This window comes from Anneissia japonica, unplaced genomic scaffold, assembly GCF_011630105.1.
Source record: "Anneissia japonica isolate Jap-2015-1 unplaced genomic scaffold, ASM1163010v1 scaffold993_len1110182_cov180, whole genome shotgun sequence".
NCBI classification, from domain to species: Eukaryota; Metazoa; Echinodermata; class Crinoidea; order Comatulida; family Comatulidae; genus Anneissia; species Anneissia japonica.
The window spans coordinates 34,050-58,803 of NW_022749760.1; the positions used below are offsets into that span (position 1 = coordinate 34,050).

The window sequence follows — 24,754 nt, forward strand, 5'->3', positions numbered from 1 at the left end:
TATAATCATATATATATATATATATATATATATATATATATATATACACAGATGAAACTATCGCCCGCCGGACACCGTCCCGGTATTTCTGAGTCAAGGTTTCGGGGCCTGAATTTTTTATGTTACTAGGTAGGCCTAACAATCGGGTATTAAAATAGGACTTTTAATGGTGATAGGCTCTAGGCTAGGCCTAAAGTGTAGGCTAGTCAGCCTTTGTTGAAAGGGCACTTCAAGAAAAGTGGGTTTCGTTCGAACCCAACGAACCCCCCTGGCTACGGGCTTGAGTATAACTGCACTGTAATGCATAGGCCTATTTTAATGCACTACTTAGATAGGCTTTCTTTTTCCATCTTGATTTCAGAGGTCAAAAACATTTTTCAATTTTTTTTCAATCATATAGTTGTGTAGAATAGTCTTTTGAGAACATTTTCCAGAAAAAAATATGGAGTTATGATAACATGAGGATAAAAATTCAGCCTCAAAACTTATCTTATTTCTGTTGACTAGGTTGATGACATGATCATTACCTTCATGATCATCGTTCAGTTCACATAATAATCATCAACATCATCGTCCTTGTATCTGTCATCATTCTTCACCAACCACATAACTAATCAAAATACTGTACACAAAGTAAAAAATCCACATTTTTATTGACTGTTTTTATATTTTTTATTGCATGACCATAAAGATGGGAAATAATTTAGCAACATTTATATTTTTCCCTTCCTTAAAATCTCTTAATATTTATTACATACTTAATAAAATCGCTATCATTAAAGATATACTGACTGAAAAACAATCTTTATAAAAAAAACTCTAAAAAATGTATATATTAAAACACTGAATTGCTCATTTCATTTCCAAGAATTAATGAATGACACACATTTGATCTACAATGTAGTTCGTTGGTAGATTTAAAGGCTTCAGTGCCAATCACTGAATTGGGTCTATTAAATAATATAGCAACGGAGTCTGTAAATTGGCAGGTAAATATGTGAGGCTTGCCATCCCAAAACCACTATCAGTGACCATAAATGAAAATTGACTTTTTAATATATTCATATTCTCCACATTATAAGCTTTAAAATGATGGGTCATTTACTGGAATTGACTTACTATTGCCAAAGTCATGAGTAAAAGTATTATGGATTCTCTGTACTAAAGTATACAATACTGACACAATCTCGTGCTAATTACTCAGTTTAACATATGGCAAAAAGTATGCTGGTTTTGGAATGGCATGCCTATTTTTTTATATATTCCTAAAAAAATCAAAGAAATTCAAATATTCATTCTCATTGTTTATTAGCAGTAAAACAGTATATCTTTAAAGAACCATTTAAAGTCCTACCATAAAAATGCTGCTGCTCAAATTGATATGCTTTCCTAATATGATAGTACCATTAACAAACAATAAATAATGTTTAAATTAGATTTAAAAAAAAAATAATAACCACATAATATTAACAATGCATACTGACAGCTACTGGAAACAGTTGTGGATAAGCGTTATCACATTCTGGTGTTGTTTTTCAAACTTTGAGGTCCTATAAAGATGTTTACTTCAGAAATAGGCAGCAGTTTGGCGATTTTTCTAACACTAAGCTTGGGTGACCTCTAATCGTGTTTGGGCATTTGTCTTCATAGGGGTTCAATAAAAATTAAACCATAAAATTTACTGCAGCAGGGGTCCCAACTCTCCTGCAAGTCACGAGAGTCTCCTGGAAATTGGGACGGCCTCCTGTACTCACGCAAGCAAACCAGACTCTCCAGGAAAACCCATCTCCTACAATTTCATAATATTTGCATGTTTTTACTACTTTATTATCAATTGTCTCATGGAAATCCGATGGGTATCACCATGCCCAGGAATATAACTTTAAAGTGTAAAGAAAGCTCATTTAGCTAGATCTTCCGGAAGTGATTTTTTCCTACTTGAGACTTTGCTGCAGCATAGTAGCTTTAGAGTGAACCATTTAGCTAATCGTTTATGATACGCCCTCTATGAATGAGCCAAGTATATACACATTAAGATTTCTGTCTGAAACCCTGAAGGAAACATTCAACAACTAATGATTAACAGATTATTTGTCTGATAATGTATGTGTATTTCAAACAAATGAAATTGTCTCTTTGCATACCTGTTGAAAGTCATACATCCGACTTCATCTGACAATTCTGAACAAACATTATCAGACACTATGTTGACTCTAAATCACTATACACACTATCAAATTTTATGTAACAAATTTGTGTGATGTGCCCATATATGGGCATGATGATGTCATATTACACCCTAATACGGGCATATCACATTTATATGTCGCATAACATTTGATAGTGTAGACAAAACTTAACAGACAAAAAATCTGAAAGAGAATGACAGCCTTTATCAATAATTTTTGAGTCTTCCTTGTCAGTTGGTGGAAGGTGAACAATGTTCTCCCATGGTGTTTTTTGCAAATACAAATACTGTACATTTAATAATACAATTTTTTTCAGGTGTGATATTCCTCTGAAATTTTAGCAGATCAGGTGGCAAGAATCCAAAGTAGCAAGCCTAAGTTTAAATTTTACACCATACATATTACAATATATCAATATTTCTTGCATTATAAAACTTTAATTTCTCCTGTACAATTTATACAACAGTTTAGTGTTAAGTTATCATACTTGGTGAGTGGATGATACCTATCAATCATCTTTTGCATAGGTGTGCCACCCCCTGTGGAAAGTTGACTTGAATGATTAGGTGTCTTGCTCCCGTGACTTGGCATAGTGGCATTTTTGACTGAGTTGGTTTTATTCAATAATATCTGCAAAAAAGATTTATACAATAAAATGTTACATAATAATTGAAGTACTGCATTAAGCTGTGCCCAAACTATCACATTTTCTTGGACAAAAAACGGTTGTATGCCCATATATAGTCATGATGTGCCTATATATGGTCATGGTATGATGTCATCATGACCATAATTATACATGTCACATGTTTTTGTCAAATCAAATCTGATTGGACAGGGCTCTAGGAAATAGTACTACAAAAGAAGTTAACAAGAAGTACAGACACTGCAAGAGCAGTCTGGTTTAGAAATGAAAACTAAAACATTGGAAAATTCTCTAAAGCTATAATATTGCATTTTGTTATTATTATTATCACCATTAATAACCTTATCAATATTGTTATAAACTAAAAGCTGTTATTTTTGTTGTTATTATTTTTATTATAAACATAAGAAGACAATTGATAGAAAATGAATTTTAGGTACAGTAGACTGTGTATTGTCACTATAACAATACATAGCTTCATAGCTTATGTATTTAAAAAAACTCATGTATTGAATTTGTAAAATGTAAAAAGAAAAAACCTGATGTCTTACATCTTTGGCAAGCATTTCAGCATGAGTCCATTCAACAAATACATTATCCTTCCTAGTAGCTCCCTTCTCCTGAGCTAGATTGCCCAGTAAATGGGTGGATACGGAGTTGGCTAGTTGTTCATTGTGAAGTGCTAGGGTGATTACGTTGCTCGATGGGACAATGTTTGTGTGGGAGAGAGTCTGTGATCTCTGGAGTGCAACCGATAGGTATTGTAAAAACCTTAAAAAAAAATCAGTATACTATTAGTGTGTGTGTGTGTGTGTGTGACAATGTCTGTTTGCGCCTGTTTGTTTCTGTCTGTATTTTTGACTGTGGGTGTAAGGTTTACTTCTGTTGACGTGTGTTTGTGTGTCAAAGTGTTTGCGTGTCGGTTTGTGTTTTCTGTTTGTGTTTGTATCTGTGTCTGTATAAAATGTAGTTCCTCAAACACCATAAACATCTGCTGGTTGCACCTCATACACCATAAGCACATTTTAGTGGTCTTTCGCACACCATAAGCACCCTCTGTTTGTTCCTCAGACACCATAAATACACTCTGGTTGTCCTTCACACACCATAAGCACCCTCTGGTACTCCATCAACCACCATAAGTACCCTCTGGTTGTCCCTTAACCACCATAAGCACCCACTGGCGGTTTCACAATCCTCACGCACAAAAATCCCACCTTTTGGTGTCCCTCAAACACCAAGCATCCATTGGTGATGCCTCAACCACCATAAACATCCACTGGTGGTCTATCCAATGCCATCACCGTCTGGTTGTTCCTCAATTACCATAAGAACCATATGGTGGTCCATTACGCATCATAAGTACTCCTGGTGGCCTCTCTAAATTTAATGCGCCAATATAATATTCATTTGTTTTCCTACCTATTTGTTCTCATCATATGGGTCCTCATTTCAGATCGTTCATCCATTAGTTTCTGTAGCGTATAAGTCGATTCTTGGAGTATCATGTTCAGATTGGTACGTAAAGACACCAGTTCATCTACTTGCACTCTGAAACAAAAATCATCAAAAATATAATAAATTCTGCTTAGCTTAAATTTTGCTTTGCTGTTTCATATTTTGTCTCGTGTGGCTAAAATAGGGTAAAGCCAGAGAGGTTTTGCCTCCTTCTGTTCACTCCATATGCTATATTCCTCTACGCTGGTAATTTATATAAAATTATTTTCAAGTTTATAAGAACATCAGGGAGATTTTAATGTCTTGTTTGAGAACGAGCCACTGAGAAATGTGCAATTCTTTTTGCATGACATTACTGGATAAGGCATAGATTTAATATACTGTACTAGTCAGCTGGATTCCATGCAATGAATCGAGAATCAGAAATTAAATGTATTTGCTTCATTCATATGGCATTTAATTATATTCTATTATCAAATGAATATAATAATGCACCATCAATATTGATTGTGAATTCACTCAAACTTTCCCAAAATTTTCGCATCCATGTACATTGTTTCACACTATGTCCTAGCCATAACGCATAATATAGCATCCATATCACCACTATGGCCCAAGCATTTGCAACAGTCATAGTACACAGCTGTACTGCCACCATCAATGTTCAGTTGCCGGGGAATACAAAAACAAGATGGCAAAAGCTCACTATTTGTTGTACGGATATGTAAATGAGAACGAATAATTTTTTTTGGGGAATAGCAAAAGCTCTCTAAGAATATACTACATACAAACACCTTGATTACTTCTCCAAATGCTTTAACAATTTACCTGCTGCCCAGAAACTTGCTGCGCCACACGTCACATTGGATGCTGACACGTTCAAAGTTCTCACGTTCCTTTGCGAGAATTGAGATGGTGTTCTCAAGATCTTGTGCTAACTGCGTCTTATCCCTAGTCTGATTTTCCAGCTGTTGTTGAAGATCAGAACCAACTGATGCAACTAACAGCTTTTTAAGTTCTTTGTTCACCTGTAACAAAAACATGCCAGCCTGAGAATTAGATCTAATGTAAGTGTTTACTTTCATCGGAATTGATTACATATTTTTAAAAATCATATATTTTCATTGATAAATAATAAGTTGGTAGCATTTTATAGACTAAATATTATATATTTATTCACAAGCAATTGCCCAAATCAATGGAGACCTAATTTCACCTCATCGACTCGGGCTAAAGCTTAACTGTGCTACCAATTGTTTTTTTTACTGACCAACTTTTATGATTCAAGAATTGGCCCCAAAACACCTAAATGGTGTCCAGCAGGTGGCAGTTTAAGCAACCATAACTAATAGTAGTTAAGCATAGGTTAAAGTTAGGAATCTCTTGGTTATGCGACTAAATTCCATGCGGTCTAGTTGTTGACAGGCAGTTAAACTGACAACCCTCTCAGATGTGTCTTAGTGGCTAGAGGGTGTTTATAGTCACCCAGCAGCAAGATAAACCAACAGCTGAAAAAAGGGGAGTGGGGGTGGTGGTCAGGGTAAGGGTTTTGGGGTGGAACATGGTGTTTTTTTTTAAGAGTAGCAGAGCACAGTGGGTGGGGAAGTGGTTGAAAATTAGGAGCATATTTTGGGAGATTTATTTTACTGAAAGAGGTTTACAGTGGGCAGAGATATCCTCTCTACTGAGTGCTCTTATTATTAATATCATTATTATTATTTCTTTTCTCAGTTGGCCTTATATAATTTTTGTGTAAAGCGCATACAGGGCAGTGTGCAATATGCACTATATAACATTATTATAATTATTCATCTTATTTAACTGAATTAATGACAACATACATTGTTTTAATAAATAATAATTATTTTTTGTCAGAATTTTAAAGTTTTTAATTTTGTATAATTATTATTACTACCATAATATTTTTATTATCATTAATATCATAATTATTATTATCATTTAATACCTTATTGTTTAATTTTTTGTCTTTAATGATTTAGCGTCATATATCTAACCTGACTTTGCTGAGCCAATTCTGTTTCAAAGTCTTCTCTCTGTTCCTTTGCAGCTGCTCTTTCCTTCTCTAACAGATCTTTTAAAGACTGGACCTCTGTCTGAAGTTCCTCTACCCTCTGGTCTGTAATGGATGATGCATCAATAAACGTCATATCAACCACAGCACTATCGTGAGTCCTCACAAATGGACTGTTCATCGACTTCTGTAAAACTCTACGATCTGGTGAGCTCTCGAGGATTTTCTGTCGCAGCCTCTCTTTGTAGGCTTCTTCGGTGGAGTTTCTGAGCTGCGTGTTCATAAACTGATGTCTTCGTGGAGAAGCTCTGATATTAGTCTGTGTTTCTGACTGGTTTGGGGTCAGGATATTTTCCATACCGTCTGCCTCTGACCTCATGGTTTGAATTTTGGGTTTTAGACCTGCAGAAAAAAAAAACTTGTTTTATCACATACTCATAGTCTTAATCTTTACAAAGATTAAAATTATTCCCTTCATATCTCTAGTTAAAAATTATAGAATATAAATATGTTCTTACTGTGCAATGACTTTTTTTTTTAAGTAAGCAAGGTTTCGGCCAGAGAGAAAGAAGGAAAAGCCGAGGAGGTATCAGTGATTTTTTACTTTAGAAATTCTACGTAAAATATGATTACATATTAAATTAAAATGGTGGAGGAATTTTTTCATTTTTAAAATAAAAAGTAAAACAATCATCTTTGATGATTCACAACAAAGAATTATTAAAAATTATCATATTCTGGAAATTGAACCACTAGTTTTGAAACAAAACACTAACATTTTTGTAGCAAGGAATTCACCTAGCCCACAGAAGTCTCTACCACTGTTGGTATTCAATCAAGAATGATAAATTAAAGGCTGTGGCTATTGTTACACCGGCTGTAAACCAATTCCTAATTCTGATTGGATGTTATTATATGGATCGGATTAGACATCCCATCAGAATTAGGAAATTGGTTTAAGACTGGTGTAAAAATAGCCATTGCCTAATAAAAAATAATAAAAATGTCATAATTTGTGTAATAAAAACATAACTCACCTCTATCAATACTTATGGATTTTACATCTGTAATCATTGTCAGTGGTAGTATTTGTGTGTTGGAAGCCATATTAAAATCTCTTCGTCTTATTCCTTGTTTGAATAAAAAAAAAATAGTACTTTCAAAATGCTTAAATTTTACCATTAAAAAGCCATGAACGAAAAAAACTTAGAAAAAAGTGATACAAATTACTATTATTGAGTTTACCATTATTGAGTCTACATTTCAAACTTCATTCATTCATCTTCAGGAATGAAATTATTCAAAATTTATTCGATCAATAATAGTTTATACAATTAAAAAAAAAATCACAGTAATACTGTAGATTATTATTAAGGTATAAAAGGAGAGAGCCAATGCAGGCTTGTTAGTCAGGAGAGAGAACTGGGTGCAGATGCAACCACCCACATTTTTAAAAAGTCCACTTTTTCAAACCTAATATTTCACCAATTATTGCAAAATGGTATGCTTTGTATTTCATTTACCAGCTCTTCTAACCGTCATAAATGTGGTACATGATACTGTAAGTATAAAATTTGTTGGAAATTGATCAGCTCCTCCTGTGATTGCAGATTGACCATATGAACAAAAAGCTATTATATGTTAATAGGCCTAGTAGAGAATGTAATGTAATGGACATAAAACGATTCTTCTTCAGGTCTCTAGAACCTCCCTTCCAAAACTTTTTTTCTCTGGGACCCAATTTGTGATTTCCCAGACAAGATGCAACACATTAAATGTCATAGTAAATTGCACATTGACCTTTATATAGGATCCCTAAAATGGGATGCTTTATGTATTAAAAAATGAAGACATATATTGTTAATGACCGTCCTTTTCAAAAAACAGTGGCAGAGGAAGTTGCACAGTGAGGGACGATCCGCGTCAGCCCTATTTTTGTTGGGGCTGGGGTAAGAAATTTAAATATTATGGCACCCGTAGGTGGCTGGAAATGGCACTCTCAGATTTAATTTGAATACAATTTTCCCTTTTTTCTCCACTATTTTTTTAAAACTGGAGTGTGGGTTGGAGAGAGTCTTAAGCCTAAATTTAAATTGTATGTTTACCATTGGCGTATCCAGGATTTGAATCCTGAATGAAATGAGAGTCCACACCACGTCAGCACCACCTTGATTTGCAGGTAACATGCCGAAATGTTCAGTATTTCGTACCTGTGCATGTCAGTTATTATTATCATTTAAAAAGGGGCACTTTTTTCAACCTCTGAAGGAGGGTGCTCAGGCACCCCGATCACCCATCCTGGATACACCACTGATTAATGTATACATAATCTTATCAACCAAAATGCATGTAAGGGGAATAGCATATTGTTTGCATTTGCAATAGTTACACATTTGAAATTCATTTGATTATTATGTTATTTTTAGGTCACCTGACAGTAATTTTTCTGTTTTAAGTTTATTTCTATATATTGTTTTTACACAGATAAAAGCACAGACGTACACAATCATGTTGTGGAAAACGGCAACGGAAAAATAATAGTCATATGAGTTTCAGAATATTCAATGTGGGCATAAAAGAAAATATTGTTTTAATGAGGATTCACCTAAAAATACTGGTTTTAAGTCGGCAGACCTGCTAAACTTCACATCAACTGTCTGAAAATGAGCACATAAATTGAACTGTTGTTTGCAAACCTGATCGCGACCCAACGCAAAGTTCGGCGACCCATTTATGGGTCGCGAACCGTAGTTTGGGAAGCGTGGCTCTAGCTAGAACACCCAAATGAATGGAACTTTAATTAAATAGAATTGTTTTGGATATCTATTCAAATTAAATAAAAATTTTAATTTTTTAAAATTATAATATTGATGATTCAAATACAATCAATAATAAGAACCACAAAAAATGCAACTGTCAGAGTTAAGGTGGTGGTTAAGGCTGCTCCGATCACAATAACCACCACCCACAAATCGAAAAACCTGCCTAGCCTAGGCCTAGGTCATATCAAATAACCTCTTTCCAGCCGAAGGCAGGTCGTGGGTGATACTGTATGATTGCAAGGCTAGGCCTAGCAGTATTTCAACATATTGTGACGCTCTGAATCAATTACTTTCAGTCTCACAATAAACACAACACAGTGTCTAAATAAAAGGAAAGTAGTTCAAACGAACCTTAAAGAATCAGTCTACTTAAAATCATAGTTATTTAGTACAGAATGACGTGTCGGTGAAAACAAATCAGAAAACCACCACCGGTACGTAACATTTCCGTGACAGCTTTTCTCAACAATTGCTATGGCGCGCCGTTAGTGCCACAATTCTGCTGATACAATATAGGGGCCTCCCTCCTGAGTGCTAATGGCCTACTAATAACACGTTGGTGATTATCGCTTATAAAACCTAAATACATTATTAAACTTATTGTCAAAATTTAATTTACAAAGGCCATCACTATCAAATCATACAATAACAATTGCAAAAATAACAATAACAATTAATAATAATTTTACCTGAAGTGCCAAATAATAATATTTTAAACTGAAATCGAAGTACAAAAAAGAATTTTGAATAAACTAAAATAATCCATCTTTGTTTGGTAGTAGTGTGTGTAAGTATTTTCATGGTTTGTTGTTCTGCTTGTATTATGTACAGTACTGTGGTTCAATTTATATAGCGCTTTATACCGAAGTCTCAAAGCGCTCGAGGCGTGGACTAGCCGGTACCAGCTATCTCTAGTCTGTCCACAACATCTGTTAAAGTGGTGTTTGTTCTCTCCTTCCATTGATTGAACTGATCTGTTAAAATGTTGCTTTGTTCTCTCCTTTCATTGATTTGATTAAAATTTGAGAATTTGTAAATTTGTTTATTTCAATTTTTCTGGCTTTATAGTCAGACTCCGGAGGAAAACATTTTTTTGATATGTTGTAGATCTGATTTTTCTAAGACAGAAAAAAGTTGTTTGACGAAGAACTGGGGAACGGTGAATGAGATACAGATTTTTTAATATTTAAAAACTGGCGGGAAAAGGTGTAAAATTAGGTGGTTACACCCCCTTTCCCCCGAGTTTTTAAATAGGCCTATTCAAAAATCTGTTCTTCGTCAAACAACTTTTTTCTGTCTTAGAAAAATCAGTTCTACAACATATTAAATTTTTTTTCCCTCCCGAGCCTGACTTTAAGTAATAAAATTGTCCATGCTAATGGAATTGTTTATTGTACTATTCCGGAGGTTTTCTGAATAAATTGAATAATTGAAATTGAAAAGGAAAAAATGACAAGAAGCATATACGACCAAAAAACATTATATAAAATTATACTTTTACTGTCAATCATTTTGGTGATGAAATTACTTAATGAGCACAGACTAAGTAAAAAATGAAATGAAGCTAATACTGTATTCAAACATATGAAGCACAAATAATAAATTATTATACTTTATAATAAATAATAAATTATTAAATTATTATATTATAATAATCTACTTATTATTATTGTTATTAATTATTATTATTAATATTATTATTATTATTATTATTATTATTATTATTATTATTATCATTATCGTCATCGTCATCATTTCAGCTAAAGTCCTGGCCCGCTAATTTTCAAACAAAATTAGAATTTACGATTCACTCGATTCAGTTTTCAAAGGATGAGGACCTGGAGGAATGGAAGGGCGTGTTCAAACTCTGTGTAGCGGCTGTTTATACCTGTAAGTAAAACCCGTGTTTTCATAATAAATTTTTGCTATGTCTTACTTGGATTGAAGGCTGATCATTATTTAAGTACTGTATGTGTTCATTATTTTCCATATAATATTGCGTTTAGATATAAATCCAATCCTCCGCTAAAATCATCAGCATAATCAACATCATTATCATCATCTTAATAATCACCATTATATTATTATCATCTTGATCATCATCATAGAAGTGGTTTGGTGCAGTTTGAACAGCAGTGGTTTCCCAACCTAGAGGTCGGGGTTTCAATCCCCTCGCTGTGCATTTCACTTGTGTCCTTGGGCAAGGCACTTTGTCTGCATTGCTTCTCTCCACCCAGGAGTATAAATGGTTACCTGGTACTAGGTTAAATGCCAAAAAGATGTGAAGTATAGCTGCTGCAACTTTATGGAATAAAGGAGCTTGAGTGACCAGGAGTAGAAATGTGAAGCACTTAGAGGCCTTGTTGGCATTAAGCGCTATATAAATCTAACATCATTATCATTATATTATTATTATTTATTATTATTATCATTCTTATTATACCCAACACCAACATCACTATCGCCATCACATGGCTAGGAATACCCTAATCATAATCATTATCACATCTTAATAATCACCATTATATATATAATCTTCATCACCTTCATTACTATAGGCCCTACCCATCATATATATATATACATATATATATATATATATATATACATATATATATATATATATATATATATATATTTATATATTATTTATATATTATTATTATTATTATTATTATTATTATTATTACTCAAAAGAAAGCCGCCGAGGGCAGCCTTTTGTGAGGCGATGAGTACTGAGGGCGGGTTCACATATTATTTGCAGTGGGAATACAGAAATAAAAGGTACTCTTGTATACAATGACCGTCTTCTTTTCTGCCACCCCTCCCATCACAAATATCACCCTTTTTTTACCCTGTAGTATAACCCACCACTATTAATATTCTAAACCAGTGCGGAACCAATGAATGAACCAATGAATTCTCACATGTGTTGCTTTTGTAGTGTGACACGTCCTGCAATACAAGCCCGTAGCCAGGAGGGTTCGTTGGGTTCGAACGAACCCCCTTTTCATGAAGTGCCCTTTCAACAAAGGCTGGCTAGCCTACACTTTAGGCCTAGCCTAGAGCCTATCATCATTAAACCTCCGCCCTGTGCCTGGATACCAAATTACACTTGTCGCATAATTCCAAGCCTGTACTTCAACCCTTTGATTTTCGAATTTTGTTTTACTAATTAATCATTAGTCTTCAAGACAACTGTCTCTGTTCTGTTGTCTGTTATGATGATGACGGACAATGAAAGTATTCAGTATACTGTACATTCACTTGTCATTAAAACTTATTCAGTATCAATTGTACGAAGCATTGTCTCCTCAACAATGGGGACAACAAATCACGAAGAGAGGTACATTATCATGCACTTTCTCATTAAAATTACAAACTGATGTACATAGGTAAATGCTTTTAGAGATTTTAAAAACTTTGGTAAGTTGGCATCAAATTGATGGACAGCACGTATGTTCTGGTTTAAGCATATATAATGGTCTCAAGAGATACTAAAAAGAAAGATGTATTTGACGTTTTCGGAAACATAAATATACTTTATTTGCGAACAAATTTTTCAATTAATCTTGTAAACATTTCTTAACCTGAAGTAAACTTATCTGCTCACAAGTATTTCAGTTACTCCTGCAACATTTCAATGATTTGTACTGAATATTTCTGTTACTCCTGCAACTTCTATCAACATGAAATATACTTTATTAGCACACAAATATTTTGGTTACTCCTGCAACATACAGTATCTCAACATAAAATATAAATGTATTTGCAAACGAATATTTCCGTTACTCTTGCAACATTTCTCAACATAAAAGGCGTAACCAATACTTCAGTTACTACTCCTTCAACATTTCTCAACAAGTAATATACTTTATTTTCACACGAATATTTCGGTGATTTCTGCAACCTTTTTAATGTAAAATTATGTTGGTGTGTCAATTTAGCAGATTTGTGCAAATTTTTCAAGACAGAAAGATAAATAAGAAACACCATTTCCCTCTAAAACAGTTATCGTTAAAAGACATACTGTGAGGCAGAGAGCTCAACAACCCAACAAAATATCACAGTACATGTATACTGTATTTATTTATTCCTAATATTTATTAAGAGGGCAGCATCCTTGACTATGTTTAAGGACCACCTAAAAAAGCATCTTTTTAATATTTCATTTAGTTTGTGTGTAATAGCGCTCTGAGAGAGTATTATATGGCGCTATATTAAAAACCTATATTATTATTATTATTAAAGATGCAATGATCACAGATCAGCTGATTTGGGTTTTGTTCATCTGATCATCTAAATGTTTTGAGACAAACATTTAGATGATCAGGATTTTTTTTTTTGGCAAGTGCTTTGAGAATAGCACGGTTATATGAAGTTGCTCATAATGCAAGAAAACCAAGAAGAGAGGGTCCCACATTTTTTTTTTTGGCAAGTGCTTTGAGAATAGCACGGTTATATGAAGTTGCTCATAATGCAAGAAAACCAAGAAGAGAGGGTCCCACCTACTCAATTCCATAGTAACATACAGAACCAGCATCATTATACAAAACAACAGAAAGCCTTCAACATTAGAAGCATGTCCCAACCAGATACAAATGGAAGACTCAAGAGCTATTAGACAAGGGTGAGGATGTCATGAGTCTATCCAGGGAAGAGAACCACTTTGTGAAAATTATGGAGGCTGAAGGGAAGTTATGTGGACAGCCCCATTACCATTCAAAACACCTAGAAAAAAATCTACAGAACAGCTGCGAACAGGCATGGATACTCCATTAAGGTCTTGTTAAAGATTGTATTAAGGCAGCACTTCACTACCTTCATGAAGGGTGCCTTGGATAATGGACATGCTGAAAGGGCACCATCACTAAATGAGGGTGAAGAATACTTGCCTCAATTCAGTGTATTCCCAAGAAAAGAGATAAAATATGAGGTGACTGTATTTGATTCCTCTGCCACCTTTCAGGGAGAAAGAAGAGCAAGTTTAAAGCTTAGTATTGTACAGTTATCTCCAGATGTTTAATCCAGAACAACAAGCGGCAAAGAAATCTTGTCATGATTTAGACAAGAGAATATATAACATTTTGTTGACTAGGAAAGTTACAGATTTCCTAGTCACAGTAACAGTTAATATTACCACTACTACAGTAGCTAAGAGATTGAGATGTATGCCATACGTTCACCCTTCAATTCCAGACCACATTTGGGACCTAAAAATTTGGAGTGGTCTTGGGCTTCAGTCTATGCATACATTCTTTTTGTTCCAAAGAAGGGTTTAGATGAAGTACACTTATGTATAGATCGTCATCAGGTCAACAATGACTTGAGAATGCCACCAAGTACCAACAGTAGAGCACATTTTAAATGTAGTTGAAGGATCTAAATATTTAGTTGGATGCCAGAAAAGGCTTTTTTGTGCAGGTGGAAATGTGGAAGAATCTTATAATTTAACAACATTTATTATGCACTGTGAATGCTATAGATTAGGTACAGTACATGCTGATGATAATAAAGCTACATTATATCTGTTTCATATTATTGTTCAATTAACATTTTCACATAGTAAAACCATACTTGTTGGTCCATATTCAACAATCTGTTCACACACAATGCCCTCCACATCCGCTTCCTCACATGCAACTGTATCTGATTGTTTCTTTCTTTTTGTGCTATTGTCCATGGACTCTGACAGTTTTCGTTTTCTCTGTACGTCTTTAGTTCCATATTTCCCAAACCTACTTAACGCTGATATTAGGACAGAGTCAGACTTGATATTTCCAACGGCACCAACGAAAGCCTGCACAGCTGGTCTGAATTCATGCACAGCTTCGGTTTCCATTTTAGCTGTTATTTTATTTTTCAGATTATCAAGAGCCATACACAGTTCCTTAATGTCTTGCTGGACAGTCCGCTCTGAGGGTTTTTGAATGGTTTGTTCTGGAACATTAATGTTGGTGTGTCTCTTATAAATGTCTAAGGATTTTACAGTCTTCTCTTTTTGGACTTCAAACACTGACTGTTTTTGAATGGTTTGTTTTAGAGCATTATTGGTTGTGTCCTTCTTAGCATTGTCTATGGATTTTACAGTCTTTTGTTTAGTATTTTTTCGAACTCTTTTGGTTTTGAAATAATTTTTTTTAACTCTGTCTATAGGTTTTACAGTCTTGTAATACAACCTGTGCAGAAAAATAAAATAAAATCAATTCATTAAAAAATATTACTTTTTATTACTGCTATTATCATCATCATGTTCTAATATCATCCTTGCACTTCGTTAAAGATATATTGTCCCATACAAAATACAAACAAATTTTTGAAGTAAAATGATCAACAATACAGAAGCTGCGTATTATTAATTACAAACAACCCCCCACCCCACACACACATGTATAGTATGCTCACACAAACATGTCAAATGAATAATATCAGCAAAATGGTAAAGGGGATAGATAAAAATAAAAACAAAATTACACTAAAAACATAATCAACATTAGCCATACACTTAACTTACCAGTGGTGGACTGCCATCCTTTTTTTTTTTAACAGAAAAGATACAAAATGGTATACCAATACTAAATATTGACTGTATTACAATAATTTGTAACATCATAGCGTAAAACCTCGAATAGAAGGAAGCCATGGTTTTCTTTTTTAAATAGGCTTCTCAAAGTAGTAGTAGTAGTACTTGGCAAAGTATAGGGGGCTTCTTTTCAAAATGAATGCTCCAAATTTTGGAAATGTTGGAGTGTATTAACTCGAAATAAATCCCCTAAACTACTGTAAAAACCAAGCATGTTTTTAATTTATATTGTTTGTTTGTTTGAAATTCATGTATAGTGTTTAATGTACTACCTCAAAAACAAACCCATGCTACCTTGAAAAGAAGCCCATGGGCTTATTTTTAAAGCTACTTTTGCAAACTGAAGAGGGGGCTTCAATTCAAGATGGGCTTCTCCTCAAGATTAAGCCCAATTCGAGGTTTTACAGTATATTGAAAATTAACCATACCACTTTTTTCATACATACATGTAAAATTACATTGTATCTAGGCCCTTATGAAATGGGTGCCCCTTGTTTAAAAAATTCTGGATCTGCCCCTGCTTACCTATAACACCAACGCATTTCTGGCAGAATAGCACGATCGTTTGCAATCTCTTCATAGTTCTCGGCGTATTGTATGCGCAAAGCAGACTTGTAAGCTGCCCACGCAGATGCTGGGTTGTGCCCATTTGCAAAAAGTTGTTTAAATTTTGTTTCCGTCTCCATAGACACATCTCTATGTCGCAACACCTCCGCACACTTAATTGGGTGATTATGCTTGAACCCTAGTTTTACAAATGTTGGAAATTTCCAAATATGCTTATAGTTCTTACTGAAAAAGAATTAAAATACTCAGTAATTCAAGAGAATGAATGCTTTTACCTTTAATTTATTTAAATATTATAAGTCAGTGTTGACATCATCTTTTTCATTTGCACTGAATTTTCCTTTTCAAAACTCATAACTAATTAATAGCGCCTCAAAGCTGGGGGTGATTATATTACAGTACATCACGATGGAATATCTTGTTGCTAGGCCAAACTATGAACGCACACAGCGAACCTAACAGCAGCATCGCAAAGAGTTGTGCTAAGAGTGTCACTTTATGTACTACTAACAAATCATTTTTAAAACCAGCAGCTAATGCACACATACACAATAATCACTAACAAACTGGCCACCGCAACCAGTTGATTTATGCACATATTAGCAGCAAACCAGCAGTTTGATTAAAGGGCCATAGAAAAGGTGATGGACGTTCATAGTACATTTTGTACACTATAGGAATATTTCCTAAAGTGTCTTATAAAACCTGACTATAATTACTTATTAGTTTATGGCAAGAATAACAAAAATATAGATAGGTGCTCATCATTAAAGGCGGTAACATCAGTAAAATTGATTGTCTTGAAAATGGAAGGAAAAGGTCATAAAATTTAATTACTGCTTGTTGCCTTCTACCCAAGGGTCTCCCTATTGACAAAAATGGCGGTGACTTACCTTCTTTTCGTGTCACTTCTTCTAACAACAATCGTCGCATTTGCTGGGCAGTTTGTATTTTTTGAAGACTGCTTCTCATTCACAGTAATTAATGACCTTGTCTTGTGTTGGCATCTGTATTCTTTCTGAAAGAAAAAGTTTAAAACAAATCTAAAGTAAGATAAATAACTCTAATTGTTTATGGGTTTGAAACAAGTCCCTATGTTGTGAAGTTTTAGCACTCTAATTATTTTCTCTGCAAGGCCATTGACATATGGGATGTTTATAGACTTCTGTTTGTTAATTTGGGTGTCCTGTTTTATAGTTTTTTGTCTTGTTTCTTTTTTTGGATAGGTTTCTAGTTGGTTTTGTGGCCTTTTAAATAGAAATCTATAAATCAGGAGTGGGCATAAAAATGGGTTGGAGGGCGAAAGAAAATTTTTGATTTTACACCCAAACTTTGATTTTCTAGTGATTAATCTCATATAAGATAATATAATACATACTCAAAATATTGAAATGCACGCCATCGTGTCGGGATTTAATATTTCGACATCAATTATGTCATCATCAGGAATCATCCCCGATGACGACATAATTAATGTCGAAATATTGAATCCAGACATGATGGCGTGCATTTCGATATTACTGTACTTGAAAAACAAAAGTTTTTCTAGCCAAAGATGGTTGACAGGCCACACAAATAGGGATTTTTATTTATTTTTGCGAGCTGCAAAAAAACAAAAAAAAAAACAATTTTGGGCCGCATGTGGTCCACAGGCTGCACTTGGTCCACCTGTGCTATAGATTGATAGCAAACACAGATCCAGAGATTGAACTCGTCCAGACTATCGCACAGGGCCAGATCCATAGGGGAAGGTCCACATTGCCAGCTCTTTTAATACTCAGACGATCTGAATTTATAAAACAGATGTTACTCTATTTACGGCATTTCTATTAATAAGTAACTGAATAGTTTCGAACTGAACCCAAGACAATCTGGCGCTGCAGTGACAGTACTTTAGACCTGACCTTCTCTAAGGCGATCAGTGCCAAGAGCTGGATCTGCGTCTAGAGAGAAATAAACAAAACATTACCTTAAAAAGATTCTTAATGCCGGTGGGGAGGTATGTCCGAGCCACACGCATTGTTGTCTTTGACTTGAGTTGAAACTCATGGAACCATTCTAATGCTGCCTCTTCTGTTTTGGTATTCACAGCAAATGAAACCCAGAAGCTGTTTTCACCTATTTCTTTAACGTTGTCACAGATACAATATGCATAGTTTAAGGGAAGATAGGTCTGGATAAAAAAACAAGAGAAATTATGTATATAGCACACAATTTTATTTAGTGAGCTGCCATTCTTTATGCATTCAAAGAGATAAGTAATAATAATCAAAATATGTTGATTAACTTCATTTCAGTCTCATTTATTAGATGTGATTGTGAGCTGTTCCATAAGACCTGGATATATAGTACTGTAGATATCTAATCTAAAACTGTCTTGGCCTAGGCCCTAGTTTAAAGGATAGTAGCCTGGTTTTCATACCGCTGAAATGAACTTTAGCAAGAAAAAACATGAAAGGAAATTTATTTTTGGTTTTTCTGAATCAGCATACGCATAGTGTCTCAGAAAAAAATCCCCATCCCTAGGGCAATTTTTTTTCTATGGCACTTTGAAATTTTAAAAGACCATATTTTTGACTCATAAAGATCTGATAATCCCATTTTCATAATTATTAGGATCGGGGTAGTATAGCAAGCATCATAAAAGAAATTCATCAGCATTCATATTTACTATAATAAAATGTCGCAAATGTAAGTAAATTTGGATATTTTATAAAGAAAATAATACTTGAAGGACAGGAAGTTGTTGAAACTACAATATAGGGAAAAAACTCCAAGTCAACTTTCCCCACATCAACAGCCAATTGTTTTGTTCCCCAATTTCCTTTGATTTTTGTGAATGGACTGCATGTTGGTTTTTCTTTGTAAGTACAAAAATCAACTTGGACCAGAGAGTCAACTCAGTTCCAAACCAGCCCATTATGCACATTTTTTTTTACTAAAAGATTTTCTGTTTAATAATGCATTTAATTTACAAACTAACAAAACTGTACTTACATGATTTTGAAAAATAAAATAAAAGCTTCATGTTAAAAGGAATAGGTAGAAAATCCTGTGTTATTAATTTGTTATCATTTTTACAATCTTGGCATTATTGCTTTTCTGTTATGTTTGAAATTATTGATATTATAGGCCTACTTGCTAAAGACTCCATTTTTTATTTACAAAAGAAGTAAAATTTGGAGAAATAAAAAATAAATGTCATCTACACATTAAAGACATTGGTAACAATATAACATATGAATATATTTTTCCTTTCTTATTCATTAACTGCTAGTTAATTAATATTTAATGTTTGTCAATATAATTTGCATTAGCCTAGACCATAGTATACATTTTCTATTATAAAAATACATACTAAATATTTTTATATTGTTTTGTACAGTATCTGTTATGGGTATTATGTTTTTGTCTTTTTTGAGTGTTATTTTGAATATACAGTATAATATATCCTAGGCCTAGCTTATGCAAAAAAAACATGGCTAGGCCGGCTACTCCATAGTCGACTACTACTGTACTAAGATGTGCAAGTTGCATTGAATTGATAATTGGTGATCTGCTAACGTTAGTGGATCACCTCTTGTTATTGTCAGGGATCATCATCTTTTTATTCTTCTTTCTTTCTCCCCTTTTTCTGTTCGCACGATATCTCAAAAAATGCCACGAGTTACGCACAATCGCTGTCAGCGAACATTTGGCTTGGTCTGGAATAGTCATGGTAAGCTTTTGTATAAGAGACCATGCGTGACGTCATCTACGTGCAATTTTGCGTTTTTACATTATCGATCATATCAGCCTAACCAATTGCCATTTCGAAATCGTATAAAGTGAGCATTAACTTCGGGTTAATGTTGAATGTACTGTACCCTAATTTTACGCGTGCGCTTTATAATGCGCGCGAGGCGTGCGTCAAAATTTCAAAATGCTCGAAATCAATTTTTAACTAAATTAGAGCACGTTTCCGGCCATTTTGAGCATTTCAAATTTTTTAAAAATTTTCCACTACGCGTGCGCAGTTTTACGCGCGCAGCACGTACGGAAGCTAGACACTATGTTTTTTCACATAGTTTGGGTTCCTGACATTGTTTTCACAAACTTCCATTCTTTTCGGTCATCTTTTGGCCAATAGCAATACCGTACGTGCGCATCAAACATAGGTATCTTTGCGCGTATTTGTGCTGCTATACAGTGAAATTATCCTAAAATCAGGCCTATTTTTAATCAGTTATAGCTCCTTAGGTTGAAAGGTGACCCCCAATTTTCATTACATATTCTTAAAGCACATAAGTTGTAAATATGATTTTATAGATCTTAATGGCTGATTGGACATTATGACATCATCATATTGGCATCTGAATTCAAAGAAAGTGATTTATAGCTATGACGTCATTTTTGAAAATACGCATTTCAGCGTATCTCACTTATCCTTGATCGATCGTCTTCCAACTTTGAGTATGTTATAGCTGAGACAATTCTCTTCATATATTTCTTTTCTTCTTCTTTTTACATTTTGATGACGTCATCATAGTCAAAAAATTTGTTTTTTTCGACCCCCACATCTTTCTTTCATCTAAAAGTTGATGAGCCCATATCATCTTAACCATTCGTCATTTCTGAATCATATTAAGTGAGCATAATCTTCAGGTCAAGGTTGAATGTCAGGTACCTTAATTTTCTGTTCGCGCGACTTAACGTGCGCGTACGCGTGCATCAACGTTTATATATGCATATAACCATGAATATTTTTAATCAGTTATAGCTCCATAGGATGAAAGGTGACCCCCAATTTTTATTACATATTCTGAAAGCATACGAGTTGTAGATACGATTTTATAGATCATATTGGCTGATCGGACATTGTGACGTCATCATATTGCCATTTGAATTAAGAAAAAATTGAATTTTTATTTATGACGTTATTACTTTTTATACTCGTTTGAACGTACTCACTTATCTTGATTGATTGTTTCCCACCTGTGAGTATGTTATAGCTAAATCAATTCTCTTTCGGACGTGTCCCTTTATTTATTATTTTGATCACGTCATCATGGTCAAAAAGAATGCTTTTTTTGGAGCCTTCTCATCTTTCTTTCTTAAAAGATGTAAACACATTGAAAATAGAGGGCGGCAGACTGTATTTCGACACTATCAGACCGATAGTTAGTAATGTATACTGTAAAGGCAAAATTTGTGTGGCATTACCAACCAACAGGGGGTTTTAAATTAAACTTGACAAGGTTTAAATTCATGGGCCATTACCGTCGTCAAGCACTCGTATAAGGTATTCGTACTTGTACTTTTAAAATTGTTAATATCACTTTTCAGATAATTTAAAGAACGTTTCAGGTCATTTTGAATATTCCAAAACTTTCCAAAATTTACGCGCTGTACGCTCATTTCCACGCCCACAGCACATACTGAAGCTGGAAATTACGTTTCGGTTACATGTGTTGGGTTTGTGACACTGTATTAATACTACCGTGAGCACGGACGTTAAGACGTATGTGTACACATTCGTAAGTCCTTAAAATGCTCAAAATTACTCTTTTCCTTTAAAATTTCTTTTAAAATGCTCAAAATTACTCTTTAAATAGAGCATGTTTTAGCATATATTACTTTTCAATCAGAACCACGTGTGCTTCGTGAGGGTCAAAGTACGGCGGATCACCAAACTCGTCCTCAGTGACGAGTTCAAATCTAGTTAAATTTATATTTGACCAATTTGATTTTAAATAGACAGATGACTATAAACAATAAATTTATATGTGTTAGGCCTATGTTATTATACAGTATTTACTATGGTTTTGTAATTTATATATTTCTATTTTTGTACAATTTGTTAAACTTACATATAATAAATGATAAGAATGTATGGAGTTTTTTTTTTTTTTTACTATCTGGCAAGCCGACTGAGCAAATACTCACAAAATTTTAATTAAAACAACAGAAAGAACGAGTAAATAAATTGAAATATGCCCCAAAAATATTTAATAAAAGTTAAAACAGTAAAACCATTAAAATAAGGCCCCATAAAAAAAAATGATTAGTTTATCATCCCCGCGCGCATCTCTTTTGACGAAATTGCGATTTTTTTTTTTTTTTTTACTAGATTTTTTTCATTGAAAAAACGATCGTTTGTTCGTCAAAAACAAATTTTAAGGCTGGTGAATGATGATTTTCGATCTTTAGAGTAGTCGCCAAGTAACAATATCTATTTATAGGCGATCTTTTTCATACTGCGCATGTCCACAAAGAAAGAGATATGACGTTCGTTGACGACGAACGGCGAACAAATCTCGAAGTTTCGCGCGCTAGCTTTGCTCTCTCTATAATATCTAGGATCTCGATCCACCCTGTGGTGGCTGGATTTTGTGTTCAGCATGCCGCTTATTGTCATGCAAATCTGGGAAGGAATAAAAGTTGTCAAGGATTGGTTCGCGAAGAAAATACCAGAAGATTGTACGGTCAATGAGGTTTTTAATTCATTTAATTCTGGGGATATTGGCGGAGGAACAGACCTAGTAAAGCATGTTCAAATACATGCAGCATGTTTTAAGTAAAGATTATTATTATTATTTCAAATTCTATTCATTATTTATTTCACCATGTCACCTTTTATTTATTAAATATATTCACCTTGTCAGCCTTTATTGAGTTAATATGTTTTCAATTTATACTCTACATTGTTTTATCAAAACATATTGCAATATCCTAACATCAGACTTTTAAAGATGTTACTGGCTGAAGTACAGTAGATAGTTCATTGTATTTCGTATAGTTGTACTTCAAACTTTCAATATTCAGGTAAATTGTTTTGTTATAGATCACCTTTTTAGTTGTGGTCAGGAACTTCATTATTTATATACAATATTGTATATATTCTTGCCATCTTTAATATTTAAAATGCATATTTAATAAAAGTACATGTGTTCTTGTTAATCCGACTTCACTTTATTCTTGACTTTTGTGTTTTTAAACCAATCACACTGGCGAACAGCGATGGGACACTTCACCAGCGATGGGACACTTCACCACCCCCCCCCCCAAAAAAAAACAAAAAAAAACCTCCCTCCCTCATCAGTTTTTTGGTCTTGATAGGATGATAAACTAATAATTTTTTTTATGGGGCCTAATTGAAATACTCCCCAAAAATATTTAACAAAATAGTACAAATAACGAATAAGTTAATTGAAATACGCCGCAATTAACGCACTACATTCACTGAGTCTTAGTGAGAGACGCGCTTGGCGTTTCATAGAAATGACTGGCGGCTCAACTGGTCATAATAACTCCCTGGTAAGAGTAAGAAGACCTAGACTAGGGTGAGGAGAGGGCCTAGGCCTCTAGCTAGTCTAGGCCTAGTACTAAAGGCCAAGGCCTAGCTAGGCCCTAGCCCTATAGCTAGTCTAGAGTACTAGGCCTAGGCTAGGTAGGCCTGGCCCTACTTACTTAGTACTTACTGCCTGCTACTACTACTACTAGCTAGGCTAGGCCTAGTACTTAGCCTAGCTAGGCCCTAGCCTAGGCCTACCGGGTCGTTCAAAGTCTAAGCCTAGAATAGTTACAGTTACAGAACTTACAGAAAGATTATCAATCTGATTTTTTGATAATGTTATTGACTGATTGCAAACTTCGAAATTCAGCTCTTTTTCCATATCGTTTCGAGATTTAGGCCCTACTTATCTCAAACAATTTCCCCGAGCGATCGAAGAGACTCGAGTGAGGTGAACAAGCGCCCCCTATATTGCTGAGTTATCTATAAAATTTGATACAGTTATGTGCCTATTTCAAGAGCCAAAAAGTATGAAATTAACACATATAATATAAAAATACATTCCTGGTCATACCAGAATAATACTTATAACAATTAAGAAATAAAAATTTAATATTCATGACAATACAATTTTGTATTTGAATCTTCACGTTTGACCTTTCTTCAAATCCGGGTTGCTTGGTACCTAAGCAATAAACAACAATAATAATATGCCTGGCTCGCCAATTTGTCTGAATCAGTGCTGCTGATTAGGCCTATAATACCGAGAAATACTAGCCTATGCTAGGGGAAAAGTAGTCTGTATTTTAAGGATTAATTCATAGTATATAAAACGGTAAGTTTTCTTTTGTATTTTAAATGGAAACAGCAAATCCATGGTGTGTTGAATTAGGCCCACTCACACAGAACAGGCTAGGCCTGGCTAGGCCTAGCAAGGTAGGCTAGCCTGTACTGGGTGCAGGTCAACTCGGCCACAAGTCAACTCGGCCACAGACAACTCGGCCACAAGTCAACTCGGCCACAAGTCAACTCGGCCACAAGTCAACTCGGCCACAAATCAACTCGGCCACAAAAATTTCGGCTTCTGCCAACTCGGCCACAAGTCAACTCGGCCACAAATCAATTGGCTACGTTCTACTCGGCCACAAGTCAACTCGGCCACAAGTCAACTCGGCCACAAGTCA

At 34.5% G+C, this 24,754-nt stretch overlaps 3 protein-coding genes across 3 annotated transcripts in view; 1 reads left to right on the forward strand and 2 right to left on the reverse strand.

The window, feature by feature from the left end:
- Positions 1–1,179: 1,179 nt before the first annotated feature.
- On the reverse strand, positions 1,180–9,096 carry LOC117121177 (golgin-45-like). The gene is made up of 7 exons (XM_033266291.1): positions 8,931–9,096; positions 7,363–7,455; positions 6,309–6,727; positions 5,122–5,321; positions 4,258–4,386; positions 3,387–3,606; positions 1,180–2,819 (listed from the first exon to the last, which is right to left on the reverse strand). The coding sequence occupies exons 2-7, from the start codon at positions 7,430–7,432 to the stop codon at positions 2,616–2,618; spliced, it is 1,242 nt and encodes a 413-aa protein (XP_033122182.1). The 5' UTR covers positions 7,433–7,455; positions 8,931–9,096; the 3' UTR covers positions 1,180–2,615.
- Positions 9,097–13,433: 4,337 nt separating this feature from the next.
- Positions 13,434–24,040, reverse strand: LOC117121155. The gene is made up of 5 exons (XM_033266254.1): positions 23,878–24,040; positions 18,267–18,470; positions 17,191–17,315; positions 16,256–16,522; positions 13,434–15,326 (listed from the first exon to the last, which is right to left on the reverse strand). The coding sequence occupies exons 1-5, from the start codon at positions 23,950–23,952 to the stop codon at positions 14,693–14,695; spliced, it is 1,305 nt and encodes a 434-aa protein (XP_033122145.1). The 5' UTR covers positions 23,953–24,040; the 3' UTR covers positions 13,434–14,692.
- Positions 24,041–24,248: 208 nt separating this feature from the next.
- The window catches only part of LOC117121154 (coiled-coil domain-containing protein 39-like), a 16,358-nt gene continuing 15,852 nt past the window's right edge, over positions 24,249–24,754 (forward strand). The window contains exon 1 of the mRNA XM_033266252.1: positions 24,249–24,405. The gene's annotated coding sequence lies outside the window, so the exon portion shown is untranslated. The remainder of the gene's footprint in view (positions 24,406–24,754) is intronic.